The 23,843-nt window shown below is 35.9% G+C and overlaps 1 protein-coding gene across 1 annotated transcript in view; it reads left to right on the top strand.

Moving 5' to 3' along the window:
• Positions 1–384: 384 nt before the first annotated feature.
• Positions 385–23,843, top strand: part of MARCH6 (membrane-associated ring finger (C3HC4) 6, E3 ubiquitin protein ligase) — a gene marked incomplete at its 3' end in the record, with an annotated part of 31,237 nt that continues 7,778 nt past the window's right edge. Inside the window, exons 1-9 of the mRNA XM_010136169.1 lie at positions 385–477; positions 1,311–1,384; positions 10,366–10,509; positions 14,416–14,488; positions 16,495–16,663; positions 17,998–18,190; positions 18,486–18,547; positions 20,568–20,600; positions 21,952–22,003. Coding sequence (XP_010134471.1) covers positions 10,380–10,509; positions 14,416–14,488; positions 16,495–16,663; positions 17,998–18,190; positions 18,486–18,547; positions 20,568–20,600; positions 21,952–22,003 — 712 coding nt within the window. The remainder of the gene's footprint in view (positions 478–1,310; positions 1,385–10,365; positions 10,510–14,415; positions 14,489–16,494; positions 16,664–17,997; positions 18,191–18,485; positions 18,548–20,567; positions 20,601–21,951; positions 22,004–23,843) is intronic.

Below are 23,843 nucleotides of genomic sequence, written 5' to 3'. Positions count from 1 at the left end.
CTTTTCCATTTCAAAGTCTCCACTTTCAGGAAGATTATCCTTAACAATCTGTGTGTTGTTTTAGTGATAACTTTTTATACAAAGAGCACTTCTGCATGTAGTTTCACTATGTCTATTTCCTAGAAACCCTAAAAATATAATAAAACATGGTTTGAGTTTTTTATACTGTGACTGAGCAGATGGCAGTCTTGTTGGTTTTTTCTGCTGATCTCTTGGTCTTCATGTCCTGAGTAAGATTAAATCTGTCTTTCATCCTCTTCCAATTTATTCTGGCTTCATTTTGCTACATGGCAAAGTTTCTAGAATTCAGTTGTATAATTTGTCTTATGATTTGAGTTCTTTAAGCATTAGTGTAATTAGCTTTATGTCCTTGTCAGCAGATATATGCAGAGTTTGTCGATCTGAAGGAACTCCTGAGAAACCTCTCTATCATCCGTGTGTGTGCACTGGCAGTATTAAATTTATTCATCAAGAATGGTGAGTTCTGTGTGGAGTTTTTAATACTCTTCTTCATAAAACACAGTAACATGTTTCTTAAAATACTTTCTAAGCCTTCAGGTTAACTAGTAAGAAAATCTGATTTTCAGCAGAAATATGTTAGGGGTTTTGGTGGTTTTTACTTGATGGTTTGTTGAAGTTCACAAAAAATTTAGAAAGTATTTATGGAAAGAAAGTACTGATATTTGTTTGTGTTTAGGACTACAGTTCTACTTGTGTCAGCATTATGAAAACTAAGCAGAAAAGTTGGGACTTCTTTCTGCCTGCACATAGCTATGAATAAAAAGAAAATCTAACGTCATAAGAAGAAATAAAAATACTCTACTTTTGAGGTGTATGTTTGATCAGGGAAATGCGAAAGCTGTAATTCTGGCCAATAGCACACATTCCTCTTGATGATATTTTAATAGCTATTCTTTCACAAATACAACAGCTCTAAATCGTAGCTGTGTGCATATACGTGTCATACCTTGAAGTATTTATATAAGGATTGGTGTCACTGGTGGGTGTCCACGTCAGGATGTATGCTTTATTAGCCTTTTCAATAATGTGCTCAAAGAATGTACTTTTATCAGTAGCCTAAGTGATGTAATTGAAGGGTCCCCAATTCTCACAGTCAGCTAATCTTTTACTTTTTGAACCTTACTTGATGGCCTAAATGGACTTAATAAACATGCTAATTTAAGTTCTGCTTGATAGTACCAATATCCTCGTCTGTGTTTGAAAACAGAGAATCGGTGTTTTCCTTAATGAAGGGATAAGGTGGAAAGTTGTAATATAGCGTCTATTAATATGATAATTTTTCATTGCAGCTTAGTTCAGTGGCTTAAACACAGCAGAAAAGAATACTGTGAATTATGTAAGCACAGATTTGCTTTCACACCAAGTAAGTATATTTTACTGCTCAATTTTTCAGAATTTCTTTATCTCAGTATCTTTGAAGTGATTACTTTTTCATTCAGCATGATAGATCCAGAGTTATGTTTTAACTTCTGTATTCTTGTTTGAATAGCAATTCTTACACATATTACTGCAGACTGTATGAATTGTTGAAATAATGGATAATCTGGTTCTTTCATAATCTTATGTGAGCCGTAAAAGATGCATATTTTCTGACTGCCTCAGCCCCATTCTTTTGTTGCCCCATTACAGCATATGGCATGTTTTCAGCTTTATTGATAAATACCAGTGTTTGGAAGTCTGAATGTTAAATATGGATTTGAAAAGCAGTTTTCAGTTTCCTTTGACCTATCCACCTGTAACACTACCACACGACTTCTGACAGTTTCAGTGCAAATGATCTTGACAGATAATGCAAATGATAGTTATTCCACTTGCATTTCAGTCAAGATGCATGAACTATCCAGTACAGGGTAGTTGAATTCAACTAAATAACTAAATAAGTTAGGCAACTTATGATGAAGAATGACTGTATCTTTCTATAGTTCCCAGAGGATTCTTAATTAAATTTTGACTGATAGCAGAAACAAGTGAGAGGCTTTGGCTTGGTGCAGGCTGGGCTCGTTATTTAGCGTTATCAACTTATTGCCTGTTGAACAGGTAAAGTGGTTCTTGTGCTGTGTATTTTTCTCATTACATTTATTTGTGCTGATTTATTCTTTACAACTGCTGAGCTTGGTTATTCATGGTCCAGATATGTAATTTAAATTTTTTTTTAAAGTGATGAGCATCGCACTGTGGAAGCTGTCTTGAGTTGCAAAAGATTATGAAGTTTGACTCCTTTAAGTGTGTGGTACAATAAAAATCAAAGTTCTTTTACAGAGTAGGTTGTCCCAGTTAGAAGGATAGAGCCTTCATCCTATCTCCTGCTCCCCTCTCATCTCTTTTTTTTTTTTTTTCCCCACTACTTTAATACATTGGTAGAGAAAATGGGGGCTAAGAAACCAGGTGGTGTAGTTTATGTAACTTCTGTTCCAAAAATCCAGTAATCCACCTTCCTTCTATATATTGAACCTCAGAATTTTCCATTTCTGCCACCAGTTAAACACATTAGACCATTTTTCAACAGGTCAGCAGTGAAATTTACAATATTAACTCCATCTTGCCACTGTGAGAACAGCGTTTTTTTGTTGTTGTTGATCACAGCATCCTTTCAGGTTATTCTTTTTAAATACCACAGAGACCTGTATAAGACATGTAGGAGAGATGTTATCTGCTTGCAGGTTTTGTTTGTTAAACATTTTTATGAAAGCATTATATTGCTTCTGTTTGGAAGTCCTACGCATTAAGAGTGATCCTCGGTTCTGGAGCTCTCTACCATCTAATTAGTAATTTCCAAAATTGTGTTCTGCTGCTGGGTCCTCCACAGAATTCAGCGTGCAAAACTAGAAAACTGCATTTCAGTGATATACTAGTCGTTAAGAAGAAAGAAGAATTTCAAATTTTGTATGGAAAAAAATAAAGACAAAAGTGTATAGTGTTTTCCTTAGGATATAGGAAAAAGAGAATGAGAAGTTCTATGCACTTTGTGTGTTACTGTTGATACTAGAAAGTTTATCCACTGCCCTTATCAACAGAGGTGTTCCTGTAGCAATTTAATCCTTGACTGTCATAGCTGTTACCAGCACAGCTTGTAATGTAGTTGCAGATTACAGACTTGTGAGTAGTCATAATTTATGTGGCTTAGCCAGTTACCGTTTGTTATAGGAGCCTTGATATTGGTAATAAATGAACCTCTTTCTTCCCTGTGTAATAACAGTACTTCCTCCACTTTCAGCCTCCATCAACAATCAGCTCCTCCTCCTGTCACACACGGGCCGCTCCCCCGACTGAGCACCCTCACCTGATAGTGTTTTCTTCTAGGTTTTCCACATTGTGCAGTGTGCTTTTTTTCTACCAGACTCCACACAGTGGCAGCATACCTAGCACAGATTCCTACAGCCCTCTCTACCAAGCATGTCTTGTTTTGGTGTTTCCCTTGCGCCAAACACTCACGTGATTACTGTTTCCTTAGTTTCTCTTATTCCTCTTTGGAAGATAATGTGGATCTCCAGTCTGGAAGCTGGGTCTGCCTGTGGGAGCTGGGAGAGAGTCACAGGTGCTGGAGAGAGAATGCTAAGGCATAGTTTGGATTCATGTATATATCAGTTGTCCAACGCTAAGTTGGGTATGACCTATGCCAGATTTAAAGCACTTTCAGATAAGTTAATTCACCATGGGATGTGTTTGCATGTACATCATTAGTATCTGTGCTTCAGTGGACAGGCACTACGTTGAGAATAATAGTGCAGTAATACCTACAGCTGCTCTTTTAGTTTAGCTGGCTTTGCTTGTTAAAGCTGTTGCTGTCATTCTGTCAAAAATGTTCCTTTGCTAGTATAACCTTTTGTGTATGGAGTATTCAGAAGATATTTCTACTGCAGATATTCTTTTAAGTTCTGTAGCATCTTGTGTCTACTTTAGCACCTGAACTACTAGGTTAGCTATGGCTTGCAAGGAAGGAAGGGTGGAGTGGAAGGTTGAAGATGCATCTTGGCAGGAGTACAAAGAAACTGATTTTTTCTTTTGAGAAATAGCATCATTCTCTGAAAATGTTTAGTCATCTAGGCAAATGACTCTGTTTTCAAATGCATGCTTTGAAGCTAAATTTTATGTGTTTTAAAAATCACTCTTTTCCTGCAATTCTTCAAATTATGAATTAATAGAATTAAATTTTTAAAAGTTTTGGAGGTTTAAAAGTTTAAAATTTTTGGACTTTCTTTGAATTCTGTCAAGGTGCTTTTTCATTTTTAACTCATACATTTTCCTTCTGAGTTTTTAAGGAGCAGCCACTGTGTATTCTTTCCTCCCCACACATGCACTTTCCTTTGTCATGTGCTAGGATGCACTATTCTTGATGTCACATGAAACGTTGATAAGCACTGACCCATGAAAGAAGTGAGACTGTATTTCCCATGAGAAGGTAGTTTACAAAACTTCTCTTTTCTGTAGAAGATGACATTAACAAATATTTTCAAATATACCGCTATGGCAGTAGACTAGCCTGATCTTTGGCTGAAGTTTGGGATGGGTTCATTCCTCTGCTTCCTAAGTAGCTGCACCGCTGGTGAGTGGTCAATACGATGTCACAAGCTTAGTTAATGCGAAGATTGTAAAATGGAAGGAAGTCACGTGTGTTCTTCAGTTCATAAATTATTACCGTCTGAAATAAGCTTTCAACTTCTGCATACAAGTTTACCAGTTCAAGGCTCACATGCGCTTGGACCTCAGTGTTTTGTATTGCTGTAATCCTGGTTTGTTACTGCTCTTCCTCTCATTCGCCACTTTTGTTCACGTGTAACTGTTAATAAGAAAGTTTTTTGGATCAGGACCTATTTGTTCCTGTGAATCATTTGGATTGACTGAGCTCCTAAGTAATCCTATAGCACACTGAGATTCTCCATATTAAATGCTTAAGTTGTGGGATTTTTTTTAATTAATCCATAAGACTTGATATTTTTTGATCGTCTTGAAACCTTCCTGGTGTGACTGGCATATGTAGCTTGATGTGAAAGAGTTCATAGTTTTTTAAGGCAAAGAAAAAAGCATATCACTCTGACAAAATATTAAATATTCCTATTTTTAAGTAACTTGTGCAAAAACCATCCCTTAGTAATTGTGTGTTTATTAAGCGCCAAACTTCTGGATCTTTAATTTTGTACAAAATGATTTGTAAGAAGCTATGTGATTATACTGAGTGACCCATTTTGTTGAGCTTGTCATTTGAAGTAATTAAGATTTTATTGAAGGATATAATGGGCTAATTTTTTTACCAGTTCATTTTGATAAACTTTAACTCAGTAATCCATAGCTTCAGCATTTCTAGAAAGTCTTATTTGGAAAAACATGAACTTCTGAAACAAATTTCTACATGCTGGCACAGAATTCAGTATGTCTGCTGCCAGCTCCAGGTCACAGAGTAAACATGCAGTTGTGATACACGTTAGTGTAATTTCCTGTTTTGTTAGACCCATGGCTTGCAGGAGAGGGGATAGTGTTTTTTCTTCTTTTACCTTAGCAGCCTGAGGTAAAGTCTGTCTATGTCTCAGGAATGTGAAACATAGAACGGTTTGGGTTGTAAGAGTCTTCTGAAGATAATCTAGTCCAACCAGAAAAATAACTCACAGCCCCTGTTTTGCCCAACTGATGCTTTAACCCATGAGCTGTTAAACACACTATTTTTACTTATGGGTTGTGTAGTCTTATTTCATGGTCAGTGCACACGGATGATTGAGGTGACATATAAATGGCTTACAAATGTAATAGTAAATAGAAAATCTATGGGTAAGAGGACTGTAAGCATGGAGAAATCAATTTTACCTAATCAAAGAAAGATGTTTTGCTTTCTTCCACACTAGGTGTGCAGCTGTTACATGTTATGGGCAAAGAAATAGGTTGACTTGCATGGGGAAGGAATGAGAAATGAACTCAGATACATTTGCTTTGTGACAGCTGTGGAGAAAAATGAGACTATTAAAAAATCTTGAGCCTCTGTAATAAATAATAGTAGGGGTTTTTTTATACACTGTATTTCAGAAGGCCGTTGCTTTTCTAGTGTCTTTCTGCAGCTCTGCTTCCCTCCGTGAAAAGTAGGATGATACACTCTAAGAAGGGACTTGTGGGAGGCATGAGATCTGTAGATATAACATAAATGGGAAAATACATTTAGGATCTTTATTTCCTTCTAGGGGCAAGATTTGCTTTTTCAAAATTCTACTGCCCGGTAACATGAAAACTATGGGTAACTTTCTGTTGTATTTTATACTAGTTCATGATGATCATATATCTGACTGCTCTGCAAATGTTTGCACGCTTCAGAAAGAATCCACTTTTTACCTTGTGGCAGCACTAGCCGTAAATGGAGGAAATAAGTATAATTAAAACTGCACAACCTGTTGCCATTCACTGGGAGTGAGTCCTTAGGAGAAGGTGAAAGTCTTGTAACCTTGGGATCAGGTACACGCTTCTGATGATTCGTTGTGGAGGTAGGTTTGTACCAGGATTCTACTGCTGGAGTGAGACAGGAAAGAGGACCAAGAGAATTTCAGGGTTAGGAAGAGCCTGTGTTGGTGTGTTTTTTTTTTTCTGTTGTGCAGCTGGCATTTGTAACTACAGGGAGTACCAGTGCTCCTGATATTGCTGCTGCTTGCTTGCTATTTTTCTTTTTTTGTAAAACACACAATGAAAGTGAAGTCTGAAAGTATCCAGGTTTGATAATATTTCTAATTATCCTTACATGTTACATTATCATGGAGTGTACAGAACATTATTATATGTCATTATCACAGAACATACACGTATTCAGAAAGCCCCTGTTATTGCTAAGGTACTGCTCTGATGAGAGCTTGCTGTACTGCCCATGTCATGGCCAAATACCTCTCATATCTCCTGGCAAGTGAAAGTGTGTGGGCAGTGTAGTTTTCATTTGGAAAAAGTTTTGGTACTTTGAAATTATTGGGAAAGAGAGATTAAACCAAAAGTTAGTTTGTTTTATTTTCTTGTAAATTTGGTGGGAATTACAGCATTCAAGTTCAACAGATTGTCCCTATTCTGTTTGTCAAAGTACAGATGTGTGATGTTTGTACTAAATAGCCTCTGAGGGAATGGAAATGCTGAGAGTTTATTACAGGAAACTTACAGATAGATAGCACTTTAGTAACCTAGAGCACTGGGAATTTTTTTCCCCTTTCCTGTTCTGGATTTTTTTCGTCAGCTGAAATCTGTTGACAAACTGTTTCCCTGAAAACGGCTAATCTTTATTGTCAGCTTTCTTCCTTATTTTTTCTAGAAGGAAATTATCTAAAGTCAGCCTTGTGTTTTTCCTGCCTTATTTGTGTCCATGTAATAGCAGATTTTTGTCCTGAGCTGTCTGCTTCAGAGAAACAAAATCAGTGTTTGTGTTCCTGAAGAAGTTAGGCTTATGTGGGGAGTGGGAAGGCTGGAACACAAACCCATCTCTAGAAATCAACCAACCAAATAGGAAAACCTACCCAAGTATAGTATTCACAAATAAAATAGTGGTTATGCTACACAGACCCGAAAATCCAAAAAGCTTTCTAGTAGTTTTCCCATGGCTTGGACAACTCAAAGAAGTTGAGCCCCAGCTATGAAAGCTCACTTATGCTGAGCCAAAGTCCGTTTGAGTTTCATGCTCTAATAGAAAGAAAAACCTATTGCTTTAATTGGCCTCTAGTAGAGAAAATTTTATTTGGAGGAACTGTGGTAAATAATGCAGGAAATTCTCAAACTGAGTTAGAAAAGATAACTTGGATGGGAATTAAGGGCTGGAGGAAGGATGAGGAAGACAAGTGTGTGAAAGAGAATGAAGAGGATGTCTGCTGTAGTGGCAAGGGTCAAAGTGTCAGGCCCCACAGTGGTGGTGGGGAGTGGGTAAAAGGGAGTGGAATGAGGAGAGAAAATGGCAGTGGATGACAGACACAGGTGGGAAATTAGCTATGAAAATCGCTGGCAGCAAGGTTAAGTGCTGCAGCGTGCTTGCACACCAGGAGTTCCTGTTGTGCTAGGAATTTCTGCATTTCACCCACCCAAATGTTGCAGAAGGGCTTTATCTTATCATCGTGGTATAAAGCTTCTAGTGATAGAAGCTTTATATGTGTTGAGATGTGGCAAAGCAGAGGAAAACCAGCGGTATTCTCCTCCCCTCACGCCGCCCAGCTCCTGAAATCATCAAAAATCACAAAATTCTTAAAATTTGGGAGATGTAGCTAGTCTTCTCTGAGTAGTAGCTACATCTATTTAATGTAGCTGAGTTGTAATCCTAAAGCGTTTAGAAAAGTAAGGATGTAGAGGTGGTAACATTTATAAACACTTCAGCTTTACTGCATTAGGATGGGTGTCCTTTTTCTACAATCCCCTGAGTGTTCAGTAGTTTCTGAAAGATGCTTCTTTTTTTTTTTTTTAAACTTTAAACCCTCCTAACTTCCCTCTAAGAAATAAATCATTAATGGAAAGTTAATGTTTTCCTTGTAGCTTCAGTTGCAGTTGCCAAGTGTTGATCAAAATATATTTTTGGAAAATGAAAAAATAATCCTCAAAGTATCTGCTGAGTTCAGTTTTATCTGAGTGATAGGATAAATGTGTAAGAAATATACTCCAGGTAGGTATTCTTTCAACACCCTTGACAAAGGTCTGCTTGTCTCCTCTGACTATTTTCCAGAATGTTTGTTCAGTATGAGCTGAGAGATCATTAGTTAAGTCTTCAGTTGGTGTTTTCTGTGGCACTCCCAAATTGCATACTAAATCTGTTTCTGTAGTAGGAAAATTATAATTTAGTAGACAGTGTTAAAATATGTTTGTGTCCCGCTTTCAATTTACTGTTCTATGTTCTCACACTTTCACTTCCCTAGCATTATATTTTTAGTCCTTTTTTTTTTTTAACAAATTGCAGTTGCATGTCAGATACCTGACAACTAAGAACCTTTGAAAAAACAGTTACTATTTGTCTTAGGGTTCCTGGTTTTTTGTTACTTTGTGTCAAATATAATCCATGTGTGTTGAAATGCACCAAACTCTCCACATTCTTTAGCTACTCTGTATGTTGATAACTGCTTTTCTATATTCTTGAGCTCTCTTTACAATACAGGAACTTAGGGAAATGTCCCTGGAGATAAAGGAAGAGGTTTTTTTTCTCCTATAGAGGCTTTCTCTCTGAGTTTAGTAAAAGCACGATTAGGAATATAGATAAAGGTAGCAGAGATGTTCATTAGAGGAAAGGGGGTAACACAGGTAGGTTGCATGAAGCAGTATTTCTCAGACTTTTAAGTCAAAGGATTGTCCATGAGAAGGAAGAAAAACTTCTCTAGCAGTTGTTATAAAAACGGAGTATCCTTATATAGTTAAAAGTATGTGATGTTTAAAAAAAAAAGTAGCCCATTAATTAAATGTATTAAAGTCTTCAAGCTCAGCTGTTTCCAACAGAACTGTTAAACATCCAGGCAGCACTGTCTTTGTGCAACCCCTAACTGTAGTTTATCTTTCTTATTCAAACCTCTTATTGATACTGTGCATTACCCCTTCTTGGCATCCAGATAAGTGTGCAGAAGCTAACTAGGTGTAATGAAATTGTTAGAGGTAGATGGTGTTTTAATTGTTTGCAAAAGAAAAGGACCTGTCGCTGTTTTGTTAGCTTTTGAGTAGGGGTGGGTTTGTGAAATACGTGAAGTGTAAGTAACTTTAAAAAGTCAGGAAAACTTGTTATGAAAATGTCTATACAGGATGAAAGATTTGCATTGTGTTCTGTAACAAGAGTGACCTTAGAAGAAATCTTGCGTGGTATGAAATAGCTGTCTATTGAAAATAAAAGTCATTCTGTGTAAATTTCAGTGTCTGTAGATCGTTAATCCTCTGTGGTGCTTTCTTTTTGCTGATTTTTTTGTAGTTGTTTTCTGCAGTTGCATAGCAAGTGGAATCTAAATTATCTAGCACAAACAGTATGCAAAATTGCTAATGGCTCTTTCCTTCAGCTAGGTTTACACATAACAGAAAGGGATATCTTTGAGGTAGTGCTGAGTGGGAGAGCTACTGAATTTAGAATCTGCTTTTTCTTGCAAACTTGAGCTTATTTTGAGATTATCAGAGTTTACAGGGGATAAAGTTATTAAGGAAACTTCTCCAAGTGAAAAACTAGCATGGAGTTTATTACCCCATCCACTCAGTACACAATGTAACAAATGTGTCACATGAAGCGGGTTTTTTTTGTTATTTGTTTGGGGTAATCTCTTGGAAATCTGTAAAATATGCTTATTTGTCTGGTAAGTTTTTGCCAAATACAAACATTTTGTAGTTGGCAGGACTTTTACATAAATGCTTTGAAGGAATAACTGTTTCATAAATGCTTTTCCTACACAGTTTATTCCCCAGATATGCCTTCTCGGCTTCCAATCCAAGACATCTTTGCTGGACTGGTTACAAGTATTGGCACAGCAATACGATACTGGTTTCATTATACACTTGTGGCCTTTGCATGGTTGGGAGTAGTACCTCTTACTGCTTGTAAGTATTAATTTTTTGTATACGTAATACTCTTGTATGCAGGAAAATATGCTTCTTCCTGCAATAAAGTTTTGTGAGACCGTGGTTGGTTTTATTTAAAAAAGAAAAAAATATATTTTTTCACTCAGAAGTTCCAGCTGTTTAACTAATAAGTTAGTAGTGCAATGCAGGAAAGTGTTAAGAGATAGGAGGAAAATGCATAAAAAGGCTTTTAAACTTCTTATTGGAAGAACATGCATCTTTTCAATTATCTTCTTTAAAATCTACATGGCAGTTTTTTATTTGATACCATTCATTCGTTAGTATTAGGATAGGAGAACTGTCCTGGTTCTTCTAATCATCTATAAATGAAAGTGCAGTATTTTTTTACTATGAAAAGTGAAATTCCATTACAGTCATACATAAATTGATTAGTAAAACTCCTCTTAAAAAAAAAAAAACAAACTTCAAAGGCCTATAAGTAGCAAAGGAATTTAACAGAAACAGTTTTAAATTAATGTAGTATCAAGTTTGAAATTCTCTTTTCAAATACAGATGGAAAGACAACGAAATAAAAATATAAGCTAAAAAATATAGAGAAGGCTGAAAAAGGCAAAAGGAATATAGTATTCAGTCAAGGAAACAATTGGAAAATGATCTTTACAGTAATATACCACTTGTACAAGAGAACGGGGACCATTAAATGCATCTCCCTAGACAGTTTCTCAGTATGTTCTGTGCTTTTATTTGTAGCTGGCACTGGCTTAGTTTAAGAATAACACAATACTGGCATCAGCAATAGCAGAGTGATCCTGTCTCTGCAGCCTGTCCTTCCTGTGCAAGAAAAAGATCTTTTCTGGGCGTGGACTAAACAAGATTTACAAACTGCTCTGCATTAAAACTAAAAAATATTTCAAGTTTCATCCTTGGGCTTTTAGACAAATCTTGGATTTTTTTGCTGTTGCCTTTCAAAATGCAAATATTCTACACTTTCCTTACTAAAATTTCTAAAGGACAGCAAAATCATATTCAGTAGATTTTTGAAACGTAAGTATCTTAATTACTGTCTGAAAACCTGATGCTGCCTCTTCAGTAATACTGAAATGTTACCAGAAGTCACCACCTACAACTTAGTTATGTAAGACATCAGTGGTATTTTTGCAAATGTAGTTTTTGGTTTTTAAAACTCATTTACCGAGCCAATATAACTGACCTAGGATTTGGATTTATGAATGACTGTTTTGGTTTTTTTTTTTACTTTATCATGATTTCTGTCTCTAACATTGCACATGTACCTCTGTTTATGGATTCCTTTAAGAATTAATGTTCTGTGGAGGGTAACATCTTTGCCCAGGAAGATATACAACACGATAGGGACTTTCAGTCTGTAAACCTGAAGAAATCTATTACATTTGCAGTTTGTCAGCATCTGCCTTGTAGATGTCATTTTGTTTAGGTCTCGTCTTCTTACCTGAAATGCCTTTAAAATAATCTTTTATTTTCTGTGATACATAAATACTTTTTAATGTAATCTTTTGCCTTCCCCATTTCTGTCACATGGCTCACATAACTGTGTGTGGCCTGCTTCATGAGGAAGCATTCTTCTCATTATTTTATATCTGGAGGAAAAAGGTGCAGCATTAAAACCTTGTCAAACATACCAAAGGAGATGTGTGATTGAACAAATCTGTCTTCAAGATTAATGTGCTTGTCTTGCAGTTACCCCATTGTGGGCTAAATTCCACATTCTTTTTTTGAAATTTCACGTATTTGTTTCATGCCCATCTTACGTGGTTAAGTAAAAGGAATTTCTCTTTCTCTCTGTGTACCCTCAGCCTAATCCCAGCAGGCTCTGATAAGCTGTTGCTGTTCTGTTAGCACAAAGCATATTTAAATTAGTGGATGAAAAGAAAGCAGTTATACAACTTGCTGTGATAATCTTCAGAGAAGTAGGATTAACTAGGCCAATTTAATTCAAGTAGTTTTGTTCTGTGTGATAATTGTATTTAGCTGCATGGAGAAATAGAGTGAAATACCCAAGGTATGTACCCATACAGTACCTGGGGTAAGCAAGAGGAGTACACAGAGAGTAAAGTGAATGTGTGCACTAAGGCAGTAGGAAAAGCTAGAGAGGAGTTGGATTTTCTGAAGTGCCTCCTTTATCACAAATTTTAAAAATCACTGTTCACACACTGATATGGCACATCAATGTATTTTTCTGGAGTGATTCATTTCCCTTTTTCTTAAAAAAATATAGCTGTTTCATGTCATTGTGTAGCAGTTAAAATTGTAGAGATGTGTAATAGAACTATTTAAACTGGCATGAGTAAAGTATGAATGGACTTGTATACGTGAGCACCGGAAGAACTAGGAGAATGGTAAGTCTGAAATCTGTTCATAAATTCCAGTCAGGAAGAATCCAAGAGATGTGATGAGGATTTATTAGCTGGTGTCCTTTGCCTTCAGTCTTGCCCACATTTGGTCTTACATGTCTTAGTGCTTATATGAGAGTGAGCGAGTGAAATCTGTGAGGAAAAATAGCTTAGGAATCAGTTTGCTTAAAAATTTTGTGTAATGAAATCACTATTCCGTAAAATCTCATAATGAGTTTTGTTACACTAGTTTCCTACCAGTGTAATGTAATTGGAAGTTAGAAGTGTACTTGTGTACTTTGACCTTTTCAGGCTGGCAGAGTTCACAGCGATGTCTTGCCTCTTCAAAGTTCCCCCACCGTGTAGCTACGTGGTAGGCAAAGGCAAGCTATTGAAACTCACTGGCAGCAGAGCCTCAGTATCATCTTGCTAACTTTAATTCAGTGCCTGTTCAATATAATACTACAATGAGACTGAACATTTTTATTAGATCAGCTACAGCCATTGTCCCTTGTGTTCTAACTTACTCTAGACTTTCAAATTATGTACTAGTATTTTGTATTATTTTCTGTCCAATGTCAGAACTTCAACAGGAGGGATGGTTTGCACTGGGGATGTGTTGACTTCCTCCAAGTGCCATATTATGCCTTATATAAAAGGTGAGCATGAACAGCATGCCTTTTGAACGTTTCTGGAGGATTGATTCATGAGAGATGTAAAATCAAACAGGTTTAAACAGGAGGTAACAACTGAGCTATTTATTCTAGGTCACAGAAACCATAGTGTGCCAGTATATACTTGGGTATCTACACCAGTCTAAATGGTGTAATGGGAATCTTAAGAATTGCATTTCTGGGTACAGGTGCCTTAATTCTTCCCTCATCTTGTTCTCAGCATATGTGTCATCCTCCTATGGATACAAACCTGATTTTCTGAAGTAGACTATATACACTGATAACCTGCTTTTAAGATTATGTGACTGAGGAGTCATGATAAAAAGCTAACATTAACTAGCATCAAGTAATAATCCATAAAACAATTATTTAAAACAAATAATGAAATGGTGAGGTTCCTTGCTACAAGGTATCGTAATACCAAAAGTTTATGCTGGTTCAAAATCTAATTGAGCAAATTAATGGAGGGAAAAGGTCCATCAAGTATTAATTAGCAGTGAGATACTATGAAACTGAGCTGCTTTGCATTAAGCATAGGAAAACGTACTGAGTATTGCTGGAAATGTTTTTAACCGGTTTCTGCCTTACATATCCGTTGGGGTGACCAGTGCTAGTCTAGATGAATCTTGAGTCTAACCTAGTATAGCAATTCTTGCACTTCGAACGTATACTTTATCAAGAATGTTCAGCCGACATAAACACAGCTTTGTTCCACATGGTTCTATATGGTCTTGACTTCTGATAGCTCACTGAAAGTTGATATTTTTTTCCATGTAATAAATTTAGTTAGGACACTAGTGAAAAGAGGGTACCTATGGTCTTTTCCAAGTGAGTCTATAACCAAAAATGAATCTATACCACGCTTCTGTTTCTTCATACAGGTCGTATCTACAAATGCCTGTTTACTGGCTCTGTGAGCTCACTACTGACGCTGCCATTAGATATTCTGTCAACGTGAGTACTTAAACCGTTTGATACAAATAACTTTCCTAGCCAGATCACTGTGGCAATGGTTGCTTTGGAACTTCATGTCCCTTTCTTTCAGTTATGCTTGTTTTCTTCCATCATCTTATGTGAGCAGCTGCCCGTTACCTCTTGCATAACAACATGTAGGGCCAACACTATTACAGTAGAAATCATTTCACTTGGAAGTTCTGTTATTCAGGATCTTTGAAGATGGAAAACTGACTTTACAAGATAGTTCTTGGTTAATGAAGATTTGTATTTGATGTCAATAAAACTTATGCTGCAAAATTGCATTTAATAATTAAATTCCTACAAATTCAATCAGATGCCACATAGTGGAATATTAATAGATATTGATAATAATATGAATGTCACAATCTGTTTGCTTTGTTACATTTTTATATTTTGAATTTAATTTTATCCATCCTGAGTCTCTTTAGGGATCTTTTGTCAGACTTCCTTATAGCTGACACTTACTAAATGCCTCAGTCACCATATGCCATTGAATATTGTCTATCTTTGTCTTTTTTTTTTTTGTCAGTTTTACCTAATAATAAATCAGTAAATACTAACACAGAGTTTCAGGCTGGTTCTTACTTTTTTTAAAAAATTATCTTGAATCTGAGGAACTGAAACTCGGTTTGAGTAGAGTCAGTCTACACATCACATAAAGCAAATTTTGATTTAATGTCCTGCGCGATTCAGCTAGTTCAGTCATCTCAGTTGGGCTATTTGATTTGAGACATCAGGTCATGTTTTGTTTAATTAATTCTTATTAATGGAGAGAGATGCTCCCTTCAGATCAGTAGCAGTATTTTTCCTGTTATCTCCCAGTAAGTGTAGATTTTATTTTTATTTTTCTGAGAAGCTGAAACAACTGAATTAGAGCACCTCTTCTTGTGTCTTTTACAGTCTACATAGAAAATAAAGGAATCAAGTTTGTGTTGGATTTTAATGGCACTTCAAGCTGTGCTTTGATATATATTTTTTTATTTATAAAGTTGATTTTAGTAGCATCTTGTGTGATCTTTTAATTTTGGACTTCTTGTCCCGATGGTGTATTCACTGTGCTGTGCAGGCACGAGGGTTTCTGCAGCTGCTTGAATAGACAGACTGGTAATACTTTGGGGATGGCAGAGTATGATGATGGTGTATTACTTATTTTAAAGAACATATTGTAATTGGTTAGTTTCCTGAGCAAATTCAGTGTGGTCAAGAAGTGGTGCAAGGGTGAAAACAAATAGGAGGGGTGCCTGGAATTAGGGATTACGCCAATTTAATACCTCTTGAATTGGATGAAAGCCTAGCTTCAGTTGGCTAACTGAGCTTTGTTTTGCTGCTGCTTTACTGTTACGTGTGACTTGATAGAATAGGATTTTTAAAGTACAGAGGTAATACGTGGGGTAAGAGACTACACAAAATGTAGAACAGTTGAAGGCAAACCCTGCAGTTCCATTCTTTTGGTTAAGGTAGCTCAGCAGACAAAAAGTGTTAGTGAACTGGATATTATGCATCTAGCCGTTTAAACAGACCTTTTACTGTAGAAGAGAGTTTGCTTAACGACTATTGTGTTTCCGTTGCTGTTCTTGATCATTTTTCCTGAACTTGAAGCTTTTCTTCATGTTGAGTCAGATCCTGTTTTGCAGGAATGTTTATGTCTAAATATTATTAATTTCAGAAACCAAACCAAAAGAAAATAAAACCTTTTCCAAATCAGTATTTATTTGGGCACTTAAAATCGTTTGTACGCAGGTACATACAGCCTTCCTAAAAGAAACCTTCTTGAAGCAGGTTTTTAAAATCAAATAAAAATTATGTCTAGATACTTCCTTCATCTAGACACATAAATAAATTCAGCTTTTTGCACAAATATGAGTTTATTTGTTGATTTGGACTAGGAAGACCTGTTTGTGGTACTTGACAATGACTTAAGTTTAGTCATAATAGCAAAATATATTTGTTACTAATGTTTGGGGGTATTCTTTCTTTAACAGGGAGAACTTACTGGCTGACTGTTTGCAGGGCTGTTTTGTGGTAACGTGTACTCTGTGTGCATTTATCAGCCTTGTTTGGTTACGTGAACAGATCGTCCATGGAGGAGCACCACAGTGGCTGGAACAAAATCAGCAACAGCCACTCAATGGGATTGGTCAACAAAATGAGGTAAAACTTAGCTGCTCAGTAGTTCACGATAAATTTAGAAAAGTGTTTCTGTGAATAACTAAATTATCAGAACCAAAAATTAATGTTATTTTACTGCAGTGTATCTTTATTTGTACACAAGCAGAAGGTGAATATGTTCCTGTATAAACTTAATGACACCACTGCTATGTTTTTCAAGCAGAATGTTAATGGATTTGTTACAGTATAATTTCTGTAAAGTAATTTTAACTTTGTTTAAAACCTTGCATCTCTATCTTTACACTTCTTTTAAGATAGTTTTGTGCATATAAACCGGAATTGTCAGCCTTAGTCAATGAAGAAGCAGCTTGCATTTGTCTTAAGTATTTCAATCGTTTGTGAAGTAACAAGTCACCAAAGGTTTTGTTGAAATCTCTGAAGTTGGAGCTTCTCTACCCTTCCCCCTAGTCCCAACTTGCACATGTGTACCCCTTTAGTGCTTACAGGAGCCTCTTGGGCAGGAGAAGAGAGATATAATCAATATGTGCATAGTGGAAAAAGAACTAAAATTTTGTTTTCCTTTATAATAAATGGAAATTATTTTAAGGGCAGAGATAGAGCTCCTCAGCTTGATGACTGACTTGGCTTGTCCTTGAATTATCATTTTTTCTAATATGATGGTGGTTCTCATGCTATCAAGAGAGTTACCTTCTACTGAGCACTGGTGAGACCACATCTGGAGTGCTGTATCCAGTTCTAGGCTCCCTGAGAACAAAATAGACATGGACAGTACTGGAGTGAGACATGGAACTGTTCAGCCTGGACATGAGAAGGCTCAGGATGGACCTTATCAGTGTGTATAAATGCCTGACTGGAGAATGTAAAGAAGACAGAGCCAGAGTCTCATTGGTAGTATTGAGTGACAGGACAGCAGGCAGTAGGAAATTCCATTTAGACCCAACCCAAAACAACAACAAAAAACCTTGATATGGTGTTGTGGGGGTATTTTTGGGGGGTGTGGTTTTTTGCCTTTTTTTTTTTTTACTCTAAGTGTGAGCAGCTACTGAAACAGGTTGCTCAGAAAGGCTATGAAGTCTACATCTCTGGAGTTACTCAAAAGGCAGCTGGAAACAGCAGAGAAACCTGCTGCAGGTGACCCTGCTTTGGTAGGTGGGTTGACTAGATGATCTCTAGAGGCTTCTTTTCAACCTCAGGTGCTCTGTGAAAAAGTCTGAATGTGAATCAAAATTTAATGCTCATCTAAAACTCCACATTATTTACATTTTTTTCAATACTGTTTGTTTTTCCTATATAGAAGGTAAAAGTATGGAGAGAGGTTGATCAGTTTAACTGAACGCTAAATCCCGTTTCTGCAGGCTCAAGCTGTTGTAAATGGAGGCGTTGAAAATGCTGTGCTTGATCAACCTGCTAACCCGGCTGCTGAGAATGTAGTTGTAGGTGAGAACCCTGAAATTCAAGAAGAGCAAGTAGATGAAGAGGAGGAGGATAATGATGATGAAGAAGATGCTGTAGTAGAAGATGCAGCAGATGCAAACAATGGAGCACAAGGTAACAGGTGACTCAATCAGTAATGTTCTAGTTCTTTTTAAATACAAATGAAGCCATTGAAAATAGAACTGTCATCATTCAAGGAAGCTGTCTAAATTCCCACTTCAGCTTATTTATCTTTTATTGGAAATTTCTTTTTTGAGTGCTGAAGCATTTGCCTGCTGAAGGGCTGTCAGCAGTTATGAGTTGAATGTTACGCACTTAAGTCTTTTTGTTCATTAAAAACATAGCATGGAGAGGTTACACCTTGTTTTGAGTGAGTCTAGCAGCTGTAAATTGACGCTTGTCTCCTCAGATGACATGAACTGGAATGCTTTAGAATGGGATCGAGCAGCAGAAGAACTGACTTGGGAGCGAGTGAGTAAGAATAATTTTCTTTAATTGAATAATTCAGACTTGTACTTGAAATTATTTGTAGTATTGCTGTGTTAAAACCCATTTGGGATAGATTTGGATGCCTTTGGTGTGAAAACTATCAGTAAGAGGCTTTAGTGACCTAAAAGAGACATTGTATTCAAACCAAAATGTTACTATGCTACTTGTTAACTATCAAAAAGACATTTCTTTGATTTGAAATACAGTAGCAGCTTAAAACATGTTTTAGCACAGACTTTTCTGAAGTCTTCGACTTGGTCAGGTTTGGAAATGAATTGCAGCTTGCATTGAAGATGTTAGGCCAGATTAGGAGCCAAAGGTGTTGCATTATATATATTTTAATGCTTAATTTTTGCATTCGTGAAAGCATTCAACTGAAAGAACAAACTGGAAATTGTGGTTCATTTACTTCATTTACATATTTGCAAAAGACAAACATTTCTTAAAAAATGATGGGGCATTTTAATGTAACATTGCTTCTGTTTTGTTTACAAATCACAATTCCATAATTAGAGCATGTGATGCTTGTACACTGTAACCATAGAGTGGCGTAGAGACTCGAGAACTGTTTGGTTGTTTTTTTGTTTGGTTGGGGTTTTTTTTTGTAGCTGGTTTAGAAGTAGCCAACGTCCAAAATCATGCAGCAAAATCTATCTAAAGGTAGATAGATACAGCAGCTTCATGTAATTTACCAGTGTCACTCGTGCCTATGGCTGGCAGTTGTAAAGCGACTGACTCCCTGTATTCCTGGTCTGTGATATTGTTGTTGCCTTGATTGCAAATGTAGTAGAAATAGTTTTCATCACACAAGATGGGTCTTGATCTTTGCTTCCTATTGAGTGAAAACTACTTACTTTGTTTTTAAAGGTTTTCAGTGAAAAAGGGAATACCTAGATTCAGGTTTCTGAACCATTCTACTGTGTATCTCAAAACAAAAGTGTTATGCTTCTGAATGCAATTTATGTGCTGGGAAATGTTCATCTAGTTAACAATATTTTGATGCCTCTCCGCAAATATAGAAATCCGTTTCACCAAACTCTCATAACCATTTCCCATCCTATGTACTGGTGTAGGCAATAGACAGATGTCTCATATCAAAAGTGGGGTAGGCTTCTTTGCTATTTCATCTTGTGGAAAAGCATGCAAGCTTTCTGAATTTTCAAAAAAATACTTGCATCTCGATTTACTTTGTAAAATACATGCAACTTTAATATCTTGGAACTTACCCTGTTACAAAATAGCGTTGAACCTGGTACTTTACAGCAGTAATAGTGAAGTAGAAATTTCTGGATTGAAATAGTAAGAAATCCTTGAAGTGTAGGTAAAGGAGAGATTTTTAGGGTTTTTTTAGTAGATGCTCCGTTTTTGGCTGTTCTATGGATGCTTCCCATAACAGCTGTGATACGGAATTTGTTTACTGTCTTATGTAGCTGTAAACCAATTCTATTCTAAACCTAATAACACACAGTGTAGCAACATTATCCTGTTACTAGTTGATTTTATACATTGAACTGGAAAATATTAACCTTTGACTTTTCTCAGTGCAACAAACACCAGTATGTTGCAGTTAGGAAGCAAATAAAAATTTGCTCTTGTATTTTAATATTGAATTGTTTAAACATGTTTATAAATAATAATTCAATCAGTACAACCTTTTGTAAATACAAAATCTTTGTCAGTCTTCAACGTCTTGGAAAGGAATAGCCTATAAATTAAGTTATTAATTGTATGTTTGATTTACCATATATAAATACGTGTGTATTAAGATATTCCATGTGTGTCACTGTCTGGTCAACTGAGTTTGCGGTGTTGAACAAGAACTGAATTTCTATCTTTATCTTTAAGAATTTATCTCCAGATTCTATTGGTTGAGCAATAAAAAAAGCTTTTGACTATATTGGACATTAAAAGTTGGCATGAAAGAGGCTTCTATGAGGCTTATTTTATACGTGCATTGATTAGTTTCTCTGAGTAAATAAAATTAACTTTCTTACCTTCACAGATGCTTGGACTTGATGGATCTTTGGTTTTTCTAGTAAGTGAAATCCTGCATTGCAAGAATTTCTATAGAAGGCGCTTTTTTTAAGTAAACTGTATTTTTTTTAAATTATGTCATTCTATTTGAAGTCCCTATTTTTATTATATATACTCTCTAAAGAGACTTTCATGTGATGTCATGTTCAAGCAAACTGTCTTTTTTAAGAGTTTCACAGAGTAGAGTTGTATATGTGTGGCATAAAAGTGGACTTTCTTAAAAGACATAAGTAGCTTTGGATCACTGTAAATAAAAATTAGACCCTTTAAAAAAGCATGCACTGAAAATATATATCTGTTCTAATCTTAAGTTTTGCTCTTTATGTTATGATTAAAATAGTGGCATCATTCATACTTCTCTGCTTTGGCCTAATACCATCAGAACACCGCTGGTCAATTTTTACTGTAGTCTAGATATTTTAAAATTTCAGATCTTCAGTATGCTTCTTGACTTTATTTGGGTGGGGGGAGGTTTTGTTCCTCCCTAGAATTTTTCCCTTCTTTAATATTATTTTAATTGGTATCAGTATAAAAACTTTTTTAAAAATCTTCACACTAGCCAGTCTGTCTTGTGGAGCGCATATATTTTAAATTGGTTCAAAAAATTTGTATGACTACGATAATTTAGCAAAACAACTCTAAAAAGGCTGTAGTCTTTTTAGCACTTGTCTGTGAGTGAACCTGTGTCAATTATACCCCTGACAAAGTGTAACAAAGCCCCTTAGAAGATATGTGTTATATATGCATAAGAGTTTATTTGAAGGGCTCTGTCTGCTGCCCATCCTACCTGACTTGGAGATGGCCTCAGGGCTGAGGAAGAGAGAGTGCAAATTGTTAATGGCAAACAGACAATTTTGGGTATCATCTGCTAGATCACTTACTTTAAACAGTGAACCATTTATATTTTAAAAGGAAAAAAATCTGTGCTCTCTTCCAGCAGTATAAATTTTACTTTATTTAACATGTGAAAGAAATCTAATTCTTAAATATGTATGTGTTTATCGTGTGGATGAATGTCTCATCTGAAATAAAATGTCTGTTATTTTAATGTACTGTCTCATGTTTAAAATGATGTGGCTTATTATGTCCTTAGTTGATTTACCTTAAATATTAATATCAAAAGAATTAAAATTTCAGTGTACTTATGGCCGAGTTCTCATCTTAGCTAAAAGTAGTAATAAAAAACAGAGGTGTGGTGTCATTTCATCATGTCAGATGTGCAAGTTCTGGTAATAATAGGCAGCTGAAATAAGAAGTTTAGATAGAAAAGTAAAGTCACTTATTTAAATGACTGATATTTATGTACTGTTTCCTTGTCGTCTTCTTCCCTCCTTCCTCCGCACTCCTCACAGGAACATGTCTTTTGGGTGGTATCTTTAAATACGTTGTTCATACTTGTGTTTGGTAAGTATCATTTGCTCTTGGGTTTTTAAAAAAAATCCTTTGTGAAATGATAATGCAGGTTAATTTTAAGGCTCTTCTCTCAGAATAAATGAAGTTGTGACATCTAAAAATGGAACCATAAACAAACTGAGAATAGATAATAAATCTTTATTGCCTCTAGTTTTGTCATTATAATCTCTTCAAGTCAGTAGGTTTGAAATAGGACATCAACAAAAAGCTTAACAACATCAACCAAAGCACAGACAGTAGTGGTTTTTTAGAATACTCTAAAGGAGGAGACTCCTTGAATTTAACTTATGAGCAAATTCAGTACTCTTAGGAATGGCTAGGGTATTTCTTTTTCCTTATAGTTTTTGCTAAATATAGTTAAATCACTTTTTCCATCAAGAATCCATTTTTGGGGCTCAAAATTGGGAGGGAGGTAGAATGTAGTTGACTGTTGTCAACTATAGTTTCAATTTGTGTCCAAAATTACTATGAAACAACTTTCCTTACTTCACATGACTTAGACTGACTTCAATTTTAGAAAAAAGTAAATTCTAATCAATGTTGCATTTTACTTTGTTTTCCCTTCTCCTTCCTGCAGATGCTGAAGCAGAACTACAATTTAAATGTTTGCAATACTTTCTGATAATTAGTCTGTTTTAATCTTTAGTTCTCAGAATTTAAGAGCTGCTAGAAAATTTAGGATTTAGTAAGTTGATAATAGCTAAGAAATTTCTAAATCTTTGATTTAAATTCGATAATAAGTGAGTAAAAAGAAAAATAAGGTTGTCATATAGATGTATATTTAGTAGTTCCTTTGTGCTTTACAAGTGGGAAACTAATAAGTAGAGAAGAGGAAGGACTTTCCCAAGCAAGCGAGCAAGAGATGTGGGAGTTTAATTTGTGCATCCCAAGCCTATTTTTAGTATTTTCTCCACTAAGTAAATTGCCTAATTTACAACTGCCTAATCTCTAGTTATTTGTAATTACAGTCCTGGTGAGTTCAAATGTCACAGGGGGTACTTTCTAGAAGATAAAATGGAAGGAAAGCATTTGGAACCTTAATGACCAATCCAGAAATTCTCTTATGATGTTCTTTTAGACAAGTTAATTAAGTTTGACTTAATTCGTATTTTCTGTAGCTCATTTTAATACTCTCAGAGGAGTTTCTGCTCCTTTGTGCTTTTTATTAAAAGGCATCTATTAGAAATTCTCTTTCAAAGAAAGTTATGTTAAAAACATGATAACCCACGCATTATAATCTCATACAAGTTGTGTCATTTTGACTATTTTAAGTCATGAGTCTGTCTATAGGAGTTAAGAGTAGGATTTTTTTTTTATCTCACTTTTCTTTCTCTTCGCCTTACTAGGCAGGAAGAGCTCAGGTCGTCTCTATCTTTTACATTTTTTGCTGTTCCCAGTAACTGCTGATTTCTCTGAAATGGACATATATTAAAACTTTGTGATGATCGATTAGGGTAATACAAGTCCTGCTAAATCTTATCCTAGTTTTTTTTTTTTTACTTGATTGGTCTTGTGGACATGAAGTATCAAGAGAAGATCATCAGGCTTTTCATTTAGTCTACAGTAGTGCCCAGAGTGCATTATCGTGATACAGTGAAGGCAATATAGGTGAAAATAAAAGCTTGCAGTTACTGCAGCCACTTTCCTTCCTATTGACTCCCTCTACTCCTGTAGGAAAGTGATGTTGAATTCTGTAGTCCTTCATAGCTTGTTTAGATGACCACAGAGTGAGCTAAAACAACTATCTGATGCTGTTTCAAATACACAGGTGTCAAAAAATGGGGAAAGTGCCATGTTTTTAATTCATTCCTCCTGAGACCTCAGAAGGCAG

The sequence above is a fragment of the Buceros rhinoceros genome, unplaced genomic scaffold (assembly GCF_000710305.1).
Source record: "Buceros rhinoceros silvestris isolate BGI_N320 unplaced genomic scaffold, ASM71030v1 scaffold43205, whole genome shotgun sequence".
Classification (NCBI taxonomy): domain Eukaryota; kingdom Metazoa; phylum Chordata; class Aves; order Bucerotiformes; family Bucerotidae; genus Buceros; species Buceros rhinoceros.
Note: the sequence above shows the minus strand (reverse complement) of the source record. Positions and strands in the feature narration are given on the sequence as shown.